Source organism: Carya illinoinensis, chromosome 3 (genome assembly GCF_018687715.1).
Source record: "Carya illinoinensis cultivar Pawnee chromosome 3, C.illinoinensisPawnee_v1, whole genome shotgun sequence".
Classification (NCBI taxonomy): Eukaryota; Viridiplantae; Streptophyta; class Magnoliopsida; order Fagales; family Juglandaceae; genus Carya; species Carya illinoinensis.
In genome coordinates, this window is record NC_056754.1 from 41,245,853 (window position 1) to 41,263,859 (window position 18,007).

Below are 18,007 nucleotides of genomic sequence, written 5' to 3' on the forward strand. Positions count from 1 at the left end.
ATGATTGGTGATTTTACAATCTCTTATATCTCACATATCTCACAATACAATTGAAGAATTTAGGGAAAATCTTTTAGAATCGCTATGTGAGGTGAAGTTTGTAAGTAGGAAGTTTCTATGTAGAGATCCTCTAGAGAGAGCTTATCATATTTGTAGGAGATCTGCTCCTTATATAAAGGTCTATTTTCTTGGAGTGATTGAGTCTAACTTGCCTTATAAATCCCTTTCTTTTTAAGAGTCTGAATCTCTTTTCTTTTAGGAATCTAAGTTTCTTTTAGAAAAATTATACTCAACCTCCTACTATTCACAGAATCTCCACACACCACATTTTTTTTAATTTTTTCTTTTATCAAATATTTAATATATGAATAATGAATAGAATAATTGAATTAATTTAAAAAGAATAAACTAAAAAAAATATTTAAAAAAATATTAAAAATTTGAAAAATTTGAAAAAAAAAATGGTGTGTGGAGGTTGGAAGGTTGTATAGCATTGTTCTTCCTTTTAAGAGTCTGAGTCTCATTCCTTTTAAGAGTTTGAGTATCATTTTTTTTAAAAATCCGAGTCAACTTGTTATATCTCTTCTTGATTTTATCATTGGGCTAAATTCTTGACTTTATCTCTTCTTTTATTTTTAGCGATGGGTTGGACTCAATCAATTCTATCCCAACAATTGTGTTTTCCATTAAAGAGAGAGAGAAAACTATAATTTTTTATAAACTTAAAGTGCTTTAAACACCTTCAAGTTGATGTACATATTTGTATATTCCTTTCTTGAATTATGTTTTATAGTGTTTCTTGTCGTACCCCCCAACAAAAAGATTAATTCCTATCTCCGCCATTATACACCACTAAGTTAAACTTGTAAGATAATAATATATCTAGTTAAATGACTAATTTATGCAAAATATTTGTAGATTTATATCCATGACATATATAATGTATGAACTTTGCTCATATAATTAACATATATTTAGAAATTTGTAACATATACAATTTTCGGAGTAGGAGCAATCTTACATTAAATTATCATGAATTTGATTATGTAAATTTAGAAGAATATGAAATGTCATATCATAAATATTAATTACAATTTAAAATTTTAGAAGTCCACAAGACTTGGTTTTCTTACTTCTACAATATTGTCTTCGTTTTTCTCTATAATCTAAGGTAACAATCTTTCTGTGCATCATGCAACTACACAACTAGTTATGAATATAATCATTCATTTATGTATAATAGACTGCATAAAGATATTAACAAAAATCTTAATTTTATTTGTCGAAATTTGTAAATAATGCTAAGACTATAAATAATTTATGCTTTTAAATAAAGTAAATTTAAACTTGTTCGAGAAATAAATGAAATGACCCGTGAACATGAAAATGTAGACCCGGTCACAAGTTTGAAATGCGAATAAGGCCTGAACACGCACTACCTTGACCTCAAATTATACAAAAAGAAAGGAGAAATGATATTGGGGCATAGCCATGCAATAACTTTGAAAAATATGAATAAATTTATTAATTTTTTTAATAGTAAAATTCACTTTTTTTCAAAACGAACACTTGCATACTCAACGATTGTATGTAGCATTACTTCAAAAAAAAGAGGATAAAAATTTGAGAATTTGGAAGGAAATGAAACTACAGCATTGCATGACTAAATTGAATATTTTGCATTCGCTTGTGTAGAACAGACGAGGTCAAGCAACTGCCAACTCAAAAATTCATTACAAAATGACCATAAAAACAAATTAGGTGAGCCATTCGCTTGTACATGCAAAAGGAAAAGGAAAAACAAAATGAGGCCAGTATTGCGCAGTGTTATGGTCGTTCAATGGCGGTTATCTTATCAAGTATGTCAAGCTCTACTTTGGCTAATTTACCATGAAAGGGAAACAGAACTTCCAAGAACAACGAAAGCAAGAGTATTGCATGATACCCCGTTCAGCCATCCCGAAGCTCTCTCTATCTCCATCTCCATCTCCATCTCCATCCAAAGGGCCATCTTACCAGATGTCCAACCAATTTAATTGCATGAGGCCATGCGAGCAACCAAATAGAAGATCAGACACATGGTAGACTTCCTGGGGTACTCACCCAACTGCACAACGTAGCCAACCCATCAATACTTTCAATAAATCTCACTAACTACAGTTTCCATACCTTTGTTTCAGTTTCCTAGTAGATCAAGGAAACACATGTAAAAGCTGCACAATACATTTCTACGTCCTGATAATGTAACAAAACATTTTTCTTTTTTAAGTTATCGATACAAGTGTGTACTCAAACTGAATGTCAGCGGTGAGTGGCCTCTCCATTGTTATCATGTAGCAAAAACAACAGGAAACTGTTTTGTATAATTTGAATCTGGCTCTATCTCTCACATGCATCCAACTTTCCACGGCATACAGATATGATGTATACCTTGGAACCTACATACCTTCAGCATCATAGAGCAAGGTTGGAGTAGCCCACCAGATCTTCACTTGTATGGGGCAAAAATGATAGATGAATTGTGACCACCAAACCCAAAGGAATTAGACAACACTGCTTTGATGTCCAATCTCTCTTTCTTTGAGCCCACCAACATATTTGTGTTCTGAATTGAGATGTTTGCAACATTAGATACTCTGATGTTTAAACCATTTTTTTATGGGTAAGTGTTTGAAGTTAAATCGTCATGGTTAAGGAACTAACAACTTTATGGGAACATCATGACATTAACAAAAATTGACAAAGGATGAAAAGCAACAAACCACGCCTTGGTCTGGGTTTTCCAGGTTGACATTTGGATGAACCCACCCTGTCCGTATTGCCTATATGAAAAAATAGTAACATGTCAGCAACCACAGAACTGCAAATTGTTGTGTACGCTTTTCATGAATTGAGACTATGCCTACCAATGGAAAAAGAAAAATAACTAAACTAATTTCTGCGCATTGCCTACCAATGGAAAAGAAAAATAATTCAAATAGCCCTTTTCTGAATACCATCTGACACTCCATTACAAGATAAACTAGTTGTCGACTTGCGCAATGCACAGGAATAATTTCTTCACCATCATACATTATTGTCTAAAATTTCAGTCACAGAGTCTTACCTACAAGAATATTCTTATAATCTTGATTAAGGGAAATTTTTCTATCTCAACAAACATCAAAATTTATGTATCTCAAAAATATCAAAATTAAACTGGTAAGCATACAAAGAGTTCAAAGTAGAATAGTTAAGAGGTGAGGAAGCCAAAGTGGTAAATAATGAAGATTCAGGCCTCGTTCGGATAGCAAAGTGCTCTCAACTTCTCTCATCTCATCTCATCTCAATATCCAAACACCAATGCTTTTTAATTTCAAATTTTCAACTTTTTTATCTAATCATTACAACTTTTCCAAACTTCTAAACAAAATACAAAAAACAATTTAACTTTTTCAAATCTCAAAACAAAATTATATTCTAAAAATATTTTAACTTTATAATATTTTTATTCAACTTTCTCTCTCTTATTTCCCAAAATTCCATAAAACATACAATTCTTCTAGGGACAACCAGCCCTGCGTCCCCGCGCGGCCTTGGCTGACGTGGTGTACTATTAAAAATTTTAAATTTAAATTTTTAAAAAAGTTAAATTAATTTAAAAAATAAAAAAAATAAATCACGGAATGGAGGAAAATCAATTTTTTAGGATAATGCAGAGCGAAACCAGAGAGAGGGAGATCTGGTAGTAGAGCAAGCGCGGGAGAAAAAGCTGCGATGTCATTGCTGTTACCAAGGAGGAGAAGTGGGTGGAACTGAAACCTGAGGCTGAGGGATTGTGGTGATGATGCGAAGCATAGGAGGAGGGTAGGAGTGTTTGGCAAGGGCTTGCATCAGAGGAGGCCATTGCAGACAGTTCATGATGTAAAAATCAAGGATGTGGATGGCCCTCTGCCCTTCTTCTGTGGCTTCCAAGATGGCTTGGTTGGCTGTTAGGTGGCTGAACCTTACGAATGGTTATTTGGTTCAATGATAGATAGCATGACTGAAGAGACTCCTCTGGCTCTGTCATGTCTACATTGTTCCTATCGTTAGTTATGCAGTAGCAGCAGCCGTAGTTGAAGTAATCACCATTGTTATGGATGCTGATGCTACACTGGTGGTGGTAGTTGCAGCGGCAGCCACAGCAATTATTAAGGCGGAGGGAGAGGGCTTTGGCAAACTGGTGGATCAACCTCTCAACGGAGTCTGCATAAGGGGACGAGTTACCGGACAAAATGGAGACGAGGCAGTGAGCAGGGGAGAAGTCGGACCTAGAGATGAGCTCAGCACAATGAGTAAGTAATTGACACATTGTGACGCCCCCAAATCCCCACGCCCGAACATGGGGAAATCGAGACGTCAGGATGGTGACACACATGGGGGTTGCATTTGAAACTGCTGAGGTGAAACCTTCCCGAGATGATTCGGTGGGGAGGAGACGATGGTGGGTGAAGAGAACGACAAAGATGGCGGGTTTCGAAGTTGGGTGAAGAGACGAAGATGAGTGAAGAGAACGATGGTGGGTTTCAAAGTTTCAAAGACGAAGGTTAAGGGAAATCGAAGACGAAGTGGGTGGCTCGGGTTTGTTTTGTCGTTCAATTTAGAACGACGTTGTCTAGGGAGTATGCCACCTTGGAGCCGAGGCTGCGGAGGGGACGCAGGCCAGTTGTCCCTAGAGTTTTACTAAAATATATTAAGTCAAAGTAGTTCACTACTATTCACAAACTATTTTATTACTACTCACAGATTATCTCATCTCATCTCACTATCCAAACGAGGTCATGTCTATAATAAAATGAATAGAATTTTTTTACCTTCACTAGAAAAGTAACAATAAAATGATAGAAAAGTTAAGTGGTGAGAAAGCCAAAAAGACAAGTACAGAAAAATCAGTAACCATTAACCAATATAAAATAAAGAGTCTTTTTTTCCCTACCTATTGAATTAGCTATCATAAATGGTAGGAAAATTTTCATCTTCAAATCTTTTTTAAATCTTGAAGTCAAAAATCGACTGGGTTTATTTTGGTAATAGAGGCAATACAACAAAAATTCTTTTTAGCATGTGAAGAGTTGTGATAGATTAATAAAATAAAATGAAATGATGATGTGGCTCAATAGAATACAAAGAAGATGCTTCAGTAATTATATATGCCTTTTTGTAAGTAACACGTGTATATAAAAAAAGAGTTTTGCTACTCATCATCTCACACACTACACACCACACCTTTTTTTTTTTTTAATTTTTGTTGGTTTTATTCTTTCTAAATTAATTGAGTTATTCTACTCATCATCCATACACCACACATTTGGTAAGGTAAAAAATTAAAAAATTATGTGGTGTGTGGTGTGGGAATGATGAGTAGAATTTTTCATAAAAAAAAGTTCCATGAATTAAATCCCAACATCAAAGACATTGTTTACCTGTACTGCCGCAACAGCTTCCACAGCACCAGCGGCTCCTAATAGGTGACCGGTCATTGATTTCGTAGAATTCACTTTCAACTGTCAAAAGGAGAGATATTAAGTATGATGATACACTAATCTTGTCAAGAATTGCAATATGGTATTTTAGAGCCCATTGTATAAAGGATAAACTTTATACATCCAAGTTACCTCAGGATTCTGGCCAAAACAAGCAATAAGAGCTTGGTATTCTTTTAGGTCTCCAGCCGGTGTGGAAGTAGCATGTGCATTTATGTAATTCACATCATCCCTAGACACCCCAGACTGAGCTAATGCCTTTTCTATGCAGAGGATAACACCAGCCCCTGTTTTGAAGAAATTGTATTGTCAGGTCTTTTCACTGTTTCTTGTTGAGTTGGTATGAGACAACATTAATTACAATTTATGCCATAAAATTAAGCAAGAATACAAGGTAGAAAAGTGGTAAGAAGTCAGGGTTTGGGTACGGTTCCTAGCATTAAATTCTTAGCATGGTAACCAAGGAAGGCATTCTAAGCGTTACCAATAAAATATCTTTGTTAACTTGAATGAGAAGGAAATGAAAATGCAAGCTCAAAAGAAGCGTTTCTAGCATTTAAGGATGTACCAAGTCAAGAATTTCACACAATTTGGATTAGAACTTTTTGAATATTTGAAAAATGCTAATAACAAATCTGGCAATATAAAGTTCCAAAGTACAGTTCCAATACTAGGAGTTGAACCTTTTGTCATCTATTCAGAGAATTTAGCGATGATAAACATGAACACAAGTGTCAGGATCGAAATCAGTACAAGTGTTAGACATGAAAACTCCCAAGCAGGGACATAACTGAAAGGTCAGCTGCGAATCTCCATACAGAGCATGCCTCAACTTCTGATGCCACATGACCAATTAGAACAACTAATATAGGACTGCATACAGAAATGTTTACAGAAGATACTTTTGCATTACCTATTTTATAATTACATCTACTCCAATTTGACCCATCATCTTGGCACCCTTGGTTGTTACAACCCAACTAAGTTGGCAACCATGTTGGTTTTCTAACAAAGATCACTTTATTAAAGGAAACGGTTCCAGATAGTTTAATTCATTTAATTTTTGGCAATTATGAGACTAGTTTTCAGGTTTTATGCCTCTTCCTGTGCCATAACCTTTTGCTATCAGTATTGTGGGTACTAAATAGCAATGTACATGGTTATAATTGATTCACTGCAACCGATAAAAAAAATAATTGATGCACTGCAACTCAATTTACAGAAGAGTTTGTATACTTCCTGTGTACATGGGCTTCACCTATTTCATTCGACAAATAAAAGTGTCTTTCTTACTAATCAAAAAATAAATAAAATAAGAGTTGGTGAAGGATATGTCCATTACAAGAGAATTATGTAAGAGACAACAGTTTTATGGGTTTCATAATAAGAACCAAAGAGAAGGTGCATTACCATCAGGGTGTGGTTCAGTCATGTGATAAGCATCACAAGTGAAGCTTCCACCTAGAAATTCAGCATAGATATTTGCACCTCTTCTCTGTAAAATCAGAAATTAGCCAATAGGATTTTTTTTTTTTTTTTATAGGTAAACGGTAGTATTAATAATAATAGGCATAGCCCAAGTACACAAGATGGTATACAAGAGGTAAGACCTATCTAGGTAGCTACAGTAGTCACTAGAAACTCGTGTACATTTAGGCCATTAAAGTCTATAGCTAGAGACCACAGAAATAAAGTGCTGAAAAATAAGATACAAAGCTCCTCCGTTGTCCTCTCCTTGTCTTCAAAAGGTCGTTCATTTCGCTCTTGGATTATTACCCAGAGGAAAAACCTGATCACATGTTATACTAGGAAAGGATTGGGCTTTATCACTCTTCAATGGGTGAGAAAATATAGAATTAGCAAGTTTTTTTTTTTTTGGATAAGTAATAAGATATTTTATTGATAAAAAGATAGGCATAGCCCAGGTACACTCGAAGTATACATGTGAATACGCCTATTTAGGAACTAGTAATTGATACAAGGAAATCATGGAAGCTGAGACCATTCAACTCTAAAGCGATGGCCCACATAAATAAAGTCTTCCAAAAAATCCTCCTAAACTCTTATAGGGAGCATTCTTGATCCTCAAAAAGTCTATCGTTTCTTCACTCCAAATACACCAAAGAATACAAAGAGGAGCCATCTTCCATATGGCCATATAATTAGCAAGTTCAGTTCATTAAAGATCGCAGGCAGTACTAGTTGAGGATAGTGCAATGAAAAGTTATCTCATGATTCACTCTCGTGACATGAATACCAATTGGATAAATGCAAATGAATGATTGATTTTTTTAAACTAGAAGGAACTTGAGAGACAGAAGAAATTCCACTGAAAGGGAATCAAGGCAGATAATGGCCAATAATCTGAAAGAGAATGAGGCCCTAAGAAGACCTCACTGGCTAAAAGGGAACTGCCTACATGCATGTTGGACATGGCCTTTTTGAGTTAAAATGAGAATACCTTAGCGTGCTCTAATTCTTCAAGGAGCAAAACCCCAGCTCCTTCGCCCATAACAAATCCATCACGATTCTGTTTGATGACACAAAAATCCGTGTTAAGTAATACACATGTATACCAAGTAAAACAGACAAGAATTGCCATCTCTAGTATCTTTCCTCAAACATCAATCACAGAAATCATCATAATATATAATGCAATATGGTAGTTTGAAGGAATCGCTTGAAATTTAGTCACTTTTAAAATAAGGGAGAGTTCCGCACATATTCTTATAATCATTAATTATTTCACGCTTAAACAATATTTTATAAAATTTCTCAGATGCAAGCAATGAAAAAAGGAGAAAATGAAGACACGGAACCAATAGGATTGTTGGTAACATACAATATCCCAAGGGCATGAAGCTTTTGTAGGATCACTATTCCTTTGGGAAAGTGCTCTGCATGCCACAAAACCTCCCAAGCCTGCAGTAACGAGTAGAAGACATGTTATGTAAACTTCAAGATATTAAAAGTTGGCACATTCTGAGATAAATTTAAAATAGGGAAAGTACACAGGAGATACCAATAGGTATGATTGCCGCGTCTGAGCCACCACAAAGCATCACATCCTGCATCACAATGTTGGATTGCAGTTTATATTTGGATTTATTTGATTATTAGTTTTTCTTTTCAAGGTTGGACCTTACAAACAAATCATTTGACAGGAAAATACAAACATGAGACTAAATAATATGAGAGACTTGCACACTTCTGTGGCAGAGGGAGTGTTGAATGCAAGACACTTACAGCTTCGCCTCTAGTTATATGGTTTGCTGCATTCAATATACAAAAGTTGCTTGTAGCACAAGCAGTAGAGATAGAATAGTTTGGGCCCATCCATCCCTGCAAATTTTTAAGTAATGAGCTGTTAGAAGGTCAACTCCATAACTGCAGCTCTCGTCAGGGCATATAAAAAAATTTGAAAAAATATTAAGTTGACCAGATCCATTGCAAGCATGGCAGAACCCATATTTGTAGTTGCAAAAGGTACGCAGAAAGGATTCATCTTCTTGTATGAAACTCTTAAAGCTTCAATTGCATCATTAAAAACCTGTTCAAAATACAAAGGACACCCAAAAGGAGTAAGCAATCAACATGCCAGACTACAGAATTAATAGGCCCATGAAAAAAGAATTAATATGCTAAATTGCAGAATCAATCTGCTTTCTCATGTAGGGCTCATGGTTTCAAATAAATTAAAAGTTCCACTTTAGTAGGAAACCATATAGGTAGCAGATGCAGTGTTCATGAAATCACTAGCACTAGCACACTTGCACACTTGAGCGCCAAATGTTGTCTAGAGCCTAGGCAATAAGCACAAGGGCCGCCTGAAAAGCTCACATTTTTAAAAATGATAAATAATAACAAAAAATCCATAAAATGGGAAAAAAAAAATCTTTAAAAAGCAAAATGGTATTATATTTAGCCTATTAACTCAATTTATTAGAGTATTATGCAACATCAAAATCAAGTAATAAACTAATTACAAAATTTAAGCATAACTTTTTACATAATTCTCCTATGCTCTATTAAATATACACATCTACGAATTTGATAGCCATAATCAAATAAATTACATGGTTCAATCAAAATATATACAAAAGTCCAAGACTAAAACAGTTCAAGAATTATGTAACTATTGACTTCTATGCTAGCATAAGCAATCAAGTATCAACCCATCTAGAAAGCCAACTTGGACTAATATATTGGGTTCAAAGCATATACATCACTTGTGACAATGTGGCGCCATGGTACGTAAATGATCTTCAATACCAGCTTAATATTTAAGAATATTTTATTACATCATTTTTTGGGTCTTGAACTGATTTTGATAAATTTTTCTTAAAAAAAGGAACTTAACAAAAGTGTGCTTTCTGCACTTTAAGCTCACAAAAAAGCACCAAAACGCGTGCTTTTGTAAGTGCACTTTGCTTTTGGTATGTGAAGTGCTTTGGCCTTGACTCCTGTGCTGTTTGCTTAAGCATGCTATACCAACACTAAGCAGATGTGACTACAACTTACAGTTCTCAGAATGCACTTCCTATCAAATTGAATATTAGCAACTCAAAGTTCTTATTAATTTTAATATGTTCAACCTTGTTAATTCTAATGATAGGCATAAGGTTACCTTCATTCCACCCATTGCCGAGCCAATCAAAACTCCACATTTTGCTTTATCTAAATCATTCATTACATCTTCTGTAATTCCACCATCTGCCAAGGCTTTTTTGCCAGCAGTAAGCAAGTAAAGCATGAATTTGTCCATCCTCTTGGAAAGTTTGGGTGCAACCCATCCATCAGTAGAAAAAGACTTAATCTCTCCAGCAATTCTCTAGGGAAAGAAATAATATTAAGCAGAAGGTGAATAGTGAGCACCAGAAGAAGAGATAGCTGAAATATGGTTTACCGTTGGAAATTGGGCACAATCAAAAGCCTCGATCTCACTTATACCACTGACACCGTCAAGCAAATTATTGTAGAAGACATCTGGTTCATGACCAAGTGGGGTCACCACACCCATCCCTGTCACAACCACTCGCCTTTGCTTTGTGAGAGGTTTCTTTCTTGTTGCGACTTCCTTTGCAGGTTGCACAGCTACAGCCATGGCTTCCCCTAGAGTATTAATAAATTCAGCAGAGGTGGCACGTGTATGTAGTTATTACATCATCACAACTTTATAAATTTAAAGCTTTATCAAATAAGACTCATGTATCAAAACAACAAAATTTTAACACCTGATTAAGTGAAGCCTATGATTATGACTACCAAGATTGGTTTGAATACGGAACTTAGTCCATAACCAAAGAAAAAATATCAGCATTAGGGTTTGAATTGACAGGACTGCTGCAAGCCTGCAACATTCATCTCACTGACCAGAGAAAGTGGGAATTTGCCAGTAAGGCTGATGACCATATAACAATCAGGACTAGTGCACCTGACTCAAGTAACCAAGGCATTCACCAGAGAGAGGGAGAAGCATATACTATCAATTGAAGAATGAAGAGCCACAATGTTTTGTACTTCGCAGCTAGAACTTCCATTTTGTGAATGTGTTGACAAGAAACCACCTGAGTTTAATTTTCTTCAGACTATTAGATGAAAAAACTGAGGGATTACTTCACAACATGCAAATCCTTGAAAGTCTCTTCTGATACACCTCCGGAAAGTGAGCCTCCCACGAAAGTCATACCAGGAATCTATCCAATCGGGGATCAAACCCGATTGTTAGGTTTCTTCACTGCCAATAAGATATCTTGGTCTCCCTTTGGGCACTGTTTTTAAGGCAAGAGCAATTTGGGATGGGGTGATTCAGAAGGTAGAGAGAAGGCTGGCAGGATGGAAGAGGTTGTACTTATCAAAAGGGGGAAGAATCAGCTTAATTAAAAGCACTCTTTCTAATCTCCCCACATATCTTCTCTCATTATTTCCTCTACCCGTTGGTGTGGCTAATAGGATTGTAAAGATGTTTTGAGATTTCTTATGGGGAGGTATTGGGGAGGAAGCCATGTTCCATCTGGTTTTAATTGGGATAAAAAAATTTCTCCACTGTCATGTGGAGTTGAGGACCTTCAATAAATTCCTTTTGGGGAAGTGGTTATGGAGGTATCATCAGGAAATTGAGACTTTGTAGAGGGCTGTGATTGATTCCAAATATGGGAGTGCTTGGGGGTGTTGGTGCTCTAATGAGGTTAGTTGTACACATGGTATGGGAGTGTAGGAAAATATTAGGAGTGGTTGGGAAGAATTCACCAAACATGTTAGTTTTGTAGATGGTGATGGTTCTAGGGTTAGTTTTTGGCATGATTCATAGTGTGGTGATAGGGCCTTTAAGGTTGCTTTTACAGGTCTTTACCGGATCACTCAGAATCAGGATGCTTCAGTGGAAAATGTTTGGACTGCTCAAGTCGTTCCCCTCAATGGAATGTACATTTTTCTGGAGCAGTGAATGATTGGGAAATGGATGTAATTTCTTATCTGTTTAGTTTGTTGTATGATACAAGTAATGGCTGGGCTGAGACAGACAAGATGGTTTGGATTCATACCAGAAATAAGAAGTTCACAGTTCGCTCTATGTACATGCTACTGTCTAGTCCAAAAGTAGTGCACTCTTTTCCTTGGAAGTATATATGGAGAAGTAAGGTTCCTTCAAAGCTTGCTTTCTTTAGTTGGACAGCTTCTCTTGGGAAAATCCTGACCTTGTACAATCTTAGGAAGCATGGATTAACTGTTATGGATTAGTGCTACATGTTTAAAAAATGTGTCAAATCGGTGGATCGCTTGTTACTTCATTGTGAGATGGCAAGGGTGTTATGGTGTGAGGTCATTAATAGGATTGGAGTGGCGTAGGTGATGCCTAGGAGAGTGGTGGATCTTTTTGCTTGTTGGAGAGGTCTTAGGGGGTAACTCTCAAATTGCCAAGTTTGGAACATGATCCCTTTATGGTCGTCTGTGGTGTATACGATTCGAGAGGAAAGAGCGGTGTTTTGAAGATAAGGAACGCTCAGTGGATGAACTTAGATGTTTCTTTTTCAACACCTTATTTCTTTGGGCTTCAGCCATTCTATTCAATGGAAATAGTGTCCATGATTTCCTTGTTTCTTTTTCTAGTTCTTGACATGTAACTAGGTTTCCGCATTTGTATACTTCATGTGTACTTGGGCTATGCCTATTTACTTGTCTCAATAAAACTTTTCTTATCTATCAAAAATATAAGATAGCCACACTGTGCAACTAGAAACAACCAACGTTCTACTTGGATTGTGCCTTTTATTGAAGTCTAATTACTTATCAAAAAGAAACAACCTAAGTTGTGCTGGATTACCAATAATAACTCCAAATATATCCATTCAACTGTTAAAAAACTGGTAAATGAACCTCGTTTAGGGTAGTGAGTTCTCACGAGAGAGAGAGAGAAAGAGAGAGAGAGAGAGAGAGAGAGAGAGAGAGAGAGAGAGAAGTCCTGCGTTACTAATATTGAAGAACCTATTTTCCAATAGCCAAACTGCTCCATAACCGAAACTGAAGTGAACTTCCCAGCCAACACAACATAATATTAGATCCAATTATTAAAATCCTTCATCATTTCTAGTCTTTTCACAGTGTGCAACCAGAGGAAAAACAAAACCAAATTTCCACTCTACATAAGGAAAACAAACAACACTTAAATTAATCGAGCAAATCCACCTCAAAGCAAATGGAAAAACTACTTATAAAATAAAGATATTCTAAGAAAAGCCAGAACAAATCACACAGAAGATCAAACGGGAAATGAAACAAATGTTAACAAAATCCCAGGTTTTTAATTTACTGAATAAATATAAAGAGAGTAATCGAAGTTAATTTTAATACATAAATAAAAAAACAGTCAACAATAAAAGCTCAAACTTGTAGGGTATCGCAGAAAGAAGATACCGGAATGGGGTGGTCGATTTAAACGCCTCTGTCTACGATTCAGATGAACATTCTTGGATCCGAACAGAGAGTAAAATCCCAAAGAAGAAAGGCCCTTGGAGCTATAGTACTCATGGCAGGGTTCGAAAGCGAGGCAGGAGCTCATAAGGCCATGAATGCTCGATCCACACACAGAGGAAATCAAGCCTGTCCGGGGTTCGGAGCTGCATTTGGACAAGACCCTCCTCCTGCCGCGAGCCCATTTGCTCTGTCTCTTGCTGGGACCGAACATGGACGGGCACGCGAAGTGGTCTGCGCCGCACGTGACCGACATGCAAGCAGCGACCAACCACGTGCAAAGGGGAGATGTCACACACGACGCATCCATGACAGACGTACAAGAAGAAGAAGAAGAAAAAGACGACGACAAGAAAAACGAAGAAGACCCCAGAAGATGAAATAAAAAACCCAGATGGAAAGAAACGAACTTGGGTTTGATTATGTTAATCTAGGCGAGGAAGAAGATGAAGGTGTTCATGGATGGTTGAGATGTAAATGAGGAAGGCACAGAGATGGTAGTGGTAGCACTGGTGAACAAAGGTTGAGAAAGAAAGAAGGGAAAAGTTGCATTCGGTTTTTTGTCGAGTGTTTGGATCGGGAAAAGCCTTGAGACGCCAGGTTTTGCGCAACCTGAGTCCTCCTCAGGAGAATTGCCAAGTGCTGTGTCTCTCTCTCTCGGTCTCTCCACAATATGAAGGGAAGACTATTAAAAATTAAATAAACAAAAACAAGAATAATCTATGATTCTAAAAATTTCCTACTTTTAATGATATTCTTGGGTGCTGTTATTAAGCCTTTCTTGCTTGGATCATTTTGAGCAAATAATACCCTTCATGTGATGAAAAAGACATCACTACCATCAGACCATGCTCTCTTTATAAATCAGTATCTATAATCTTCCATCATTATTATTAATAAGACTACTTACCCCTATTGACCAGAATAAAGTTTTGATTTGAAGTACAAGTTTTGGTTCTTGGCCACATGCATTGGCCTTCTGTGGTCCATTAGTGTTTTTAGTCCCCTCTTTTCTTTTCTTTTTTGTTTCTCAGGAGTCAGGAGCAAGTATATGTGATGGGGCATGGGGAAGAGTAGTTGTAGTTTTTCTTGTATATTCTTGGTGGTTAACCAGTCATGGGATGCGATTCTCGTTTGTTTATAATTTGAGGAAAAAACTACTAAATTCACCAAGCATTTGTCCTCACTTATAATAAACCAGATATTTACGCATTCATTTGTATATAAGAGAACTTTTGTTTTTATACTTTGTTAGCATGCTTTTTATAACATTTTTGGTTGAGAATGTCTGAATTGATGCATCCTTCCATGGAAATGAATAAATGAATGGAAAAATGTGAACATGAAGTCAATGACAGTAATTTTACATTAGTAGAGTGCGTAAATAATACACAATAGTCACTATACATAGAATTTTTATTTATTTTTTGTTTTACCATCTTTCTCTCCTAGTACTGCAGTTATTGTAATAGGCATTGTGTGGACTGTGGAGCACCCCTCCTCCATTGCCTACCCCTTGTGCCTTGTTACTTTGTTTGATACATAGAACAGAAGGTGAAAATAAAGAGGGACTGGCACAAAACTGAAAACATGAATATATCTATTTTATGGACGGTGTTACTCTGTCGCTCAAAGTGTACCACTCATTTTGACCACATGCACATTTTTTTTTTCGTCTTTTTTTTCATATTTTTTGAATATATTTAAATATTTTTAAAATTTAAAAAAAATACTAATATATTTAAAATGACTTCCTTAATTACTAAGTAAAAAAATTTAAAAAAAAATTATTATCAGCGATCACTTTGACGGGACATAGAGAGAGGACATACAAGTATTTTTCCTATGAGTTTTGTTATATACAAGCAAAGTTGAGTATTAATCTACATACCAATACTGATTCCTTCATATTCAAAATTTAAATTAGCATTATTTTCAATAAAATCTATCTTTTGATTAATCATATTAGATTGATACATATATTAATGCGCAGTTATACTTCTAACTAAATTTTTCTTTTTTTCTATTTTACCTATGCATTGCTCCAAATAACAATAAAAAATAATTAAATAGTACAGATTCAGCCATTCTGGCACTCCTATTTTTCTGGAATTGATTGTTCAGCCAGCACGTGATGAGTATTGTCGACTACAGGAAAGTTAGAACAATTGGGTGAGGACACATCACCAAGAAGTATATACTTTGATGTCTCTATAAATTGTGAATAACAAGGGCAGATCCTAAGTACTGCCACACATTGAGATTTTTGCTCCTTTCTATCTATTATCAAGGAACAAGAATCAATGAATATTCTTATCTTCTTCTTGCTCTGTTAGAGAGAGAAACTCTCTCATCTCTCTAGAACCAAAAACCAAAATCTCCTCAGAGGGAGGCGAGAGCTTCGGCTCCTTCCTCCCTCCCGCTCCTTTTGTTTTCTTTTATTTTTGTTAGTTTTTATCTTTTGTCTGTCCAGTTCCTAGATCTGGTGTTGTGGAAAAAGGGAGACGGTATCTAGTCTCCATGGCTATGGCGCTTTGGCGCAAGGCGTTGGGGGGTTTAGGTCCAGATGTTTTAAGGGAGTGTTGCCTGTTTCCCGAGGCCTTAGAGCGAGGGTTAAAGGCATGGTCTGATCGGTCCCAAGAGGTCCAGACTCGAGATGGCCTTTCTCTGTTCTAGACGTAGCCCACGGTGATCGAGATAGTGGAGAAGGCTGAAGACAAGGTGGCCTACGGCGTTCAAGTCGGTGTTGGTCAGAACGAAGGTGAAAACACTAGAGAAATGCATGGAGGTTCGAAGAGGAATGCCCTGTAGTTTTTTCTCTGGCGAGATACCAGAGAGCAGAGCTTTTCTATGGCCTGCGGAGGACCGCTGGAGAGTATGCATGCATCCGGTTTTTCAGACTATGTGGAGGAGCTTGGAGCCATGAGCAGCCCTTGCTTTCAGATGGGGAGGAGAAGCTTGGAGCCGTGAGCTTGGAGGTGTGCTTTCCTTGCACATGGTGTTGATCTGCACCTGTTTGGATTGAGGGGCGCCGCACGGTGAGGGAGAAGCAGCAGAAGTTAGAGATGAAACCCTAAATGGGTTTGTAAGCGGGCTAGGCTGTTTTTGTTGGGCTAAAACCCAACATTTTGGTTGGGATGGGCTGTGTTTTGTTTGGGCTAGGCCCAAGATGTTCTTTAAGTGGTCTTTTTGTTGTATTTATTTTTTAATTTGTTTTAGTTAGAAGTAGGGAACATAGTCTCTAGGACCGAGGGTCCGTAGAGTTTGTACTCCACTCCTTGGGAGGGGGAGTTGTGTGGACTGTCTTAGACGATAGTTTAAGACAGAGTTTAGTCTCCCAGACGGTTAGTCTGGAGATCTATCTCTCAAACGGTTAGTCTGGAAGTTTTGGACAAGACCCTGTCAGTCGTAAAGAAATTTGTGGACTGAAGAGCGGGAAATTGTTAGTATTTAACTTGTATTTTGCAAGTTAAAAGTTGTAATTGTCCGCTTTCATGAATGAATGGAATTTCACTTTCAAAAAAAAAGGAACAAGAATCCAATCTTTCGTGACTTTTCTGCGGAAACTTTTAAAATGAGAGTATCATGTTTCTATATTCTGAAATTATTTAATAATTACTTGACACAGCGCTGGGTCGACCACTTTTTTCATTGCAGTTCTTTTGATCTATACCTACCTTGAGATTTGAGAAAATGGAGAATAAGATAAGATAAGAAATTGTGAATAGTAATAAAATAATTTATTAATAATAGTGCAATGATTTAAGTTAAGATATTTTATTGAGTTTTAAGAAATAAAAGAAAAAAAGTTAAATAAAAATATTATAAAGTTAAAATATTATTTTTGTTTTGAAATTTTAAAAAAAATGAATTATTTTTTGTGTTTTATTTGAAAATTTAAAAAAATTATAATAACTAAATAATGATTAGATGAAAAAAATAAAAATTTTGATATCGAAAAGTTTTAATGTTTGAGTAACATTTAAAAAGAAAATAAGATAAAAAAATGTGAAGACAAGATAAAAGAAACAATCTATGTTGTCAGACAACACCTAACTGTTTATTTTGCATGTGAGGAGTTTCACCGGAAGAGAAATGCTAGTCCCACCACACTTTACTCCCGCTCCTCCCTCCCGCTTGACATGAAATGCCCACGTGGCTTGATTTTTAATAATAAAAACACAAAATTGGAATCTAGTCCTATTTTCTGCTCTCATTGATTTTTCTTCTTCTATTCCAAATTCATTGTCTGCAACCCAAACCCATCACACAAAATTTGAATCCAATCTTCTTCTCTTCTCTCGTTGATTTTTCTTCTTTTCTCTCAAACCCATTGTTTGCAACCCAAACCTTAAAAGATCAACAACGCAAAAATAAACCAAATAAAAAATCTTTCACTCTACAAAAAGAACACTATTTTTTTTCTTTTTTGTCTACAATGAAACTAAACTACGGTAACTATCTCTGGGTTTTTCTTCTTTACCGAGCCTTTTAGTTAGATAGTATTATATTTGTAGTTTGAGGAAGAGGGAAAG

The 18,007-nt window shown here is 36.3% G+C and overlaps 1 protein-coding gene across 1 annotated transcript; it reads right to left on the reverse strand.

The window, feature by feature from the left end:
• Positions 1-1,638: 1,638 nt before the first annotated feature.
• Positions 1,639-14,183, reverse strand: LOC122304247 (3-oxoacyl-[acyl-carrier-protein] synthase II, chloroplastic-like). The gene is made up of 14 exons (XM_043116398.1): positions 13,416-14,183; positions 10,411-10,616; positions 10,132-10,335; positions 8,944-9,054; positions 8,751-8,846; positions 8,527-8,572; positions 8,347-8,426; positions 7,966-8,034; positions 6,915-6,999; positions 5,637-5,791; positions 5,445-5,525; positions 2,763-2,822; positions 2,447-2,605; positions 1,639-2,107 (listed from the first exon to the last, which is right to left on the reverse strand). Exons 1-13 carry the CDS (start codon positions 13,780-13,782, stop codon positions 2,489-2,491), a joined length of 1,677 nt encoding a protein of 558 aa, XP_042972332.1. The 5' UTR covers positions 13,783-14,183; the 3' UTR covers positions 1,639-2,107; positions 2,447-2,488.
• Positions 14,184-18,007: the final 3,824 nt, after the last annotated feature.

Coding starts and splice junctions, on each gene's coding strand:
- LOC122304247 (XM_043116398.1), bottom strand. CDS start 13,782: ATGGATGCGTCGTGTGTGACATCTCCCCTTTGCACGTGGTTGGTCGCT. Junction 8,573..8,750: donor ATATAACTAGAGGCGAAGCT/GTAAGTGTCTTG, acceptor ATTGTGATGCAG/GATGTGATGCTTTGTGGTGG. Junction 5,792..6,914: donor GACTGAACCACACCCTGATG/GTAATGCACCTT, acceptor TCTTCAAAACAG/GGGCTGGTGTTATCCTCTGC.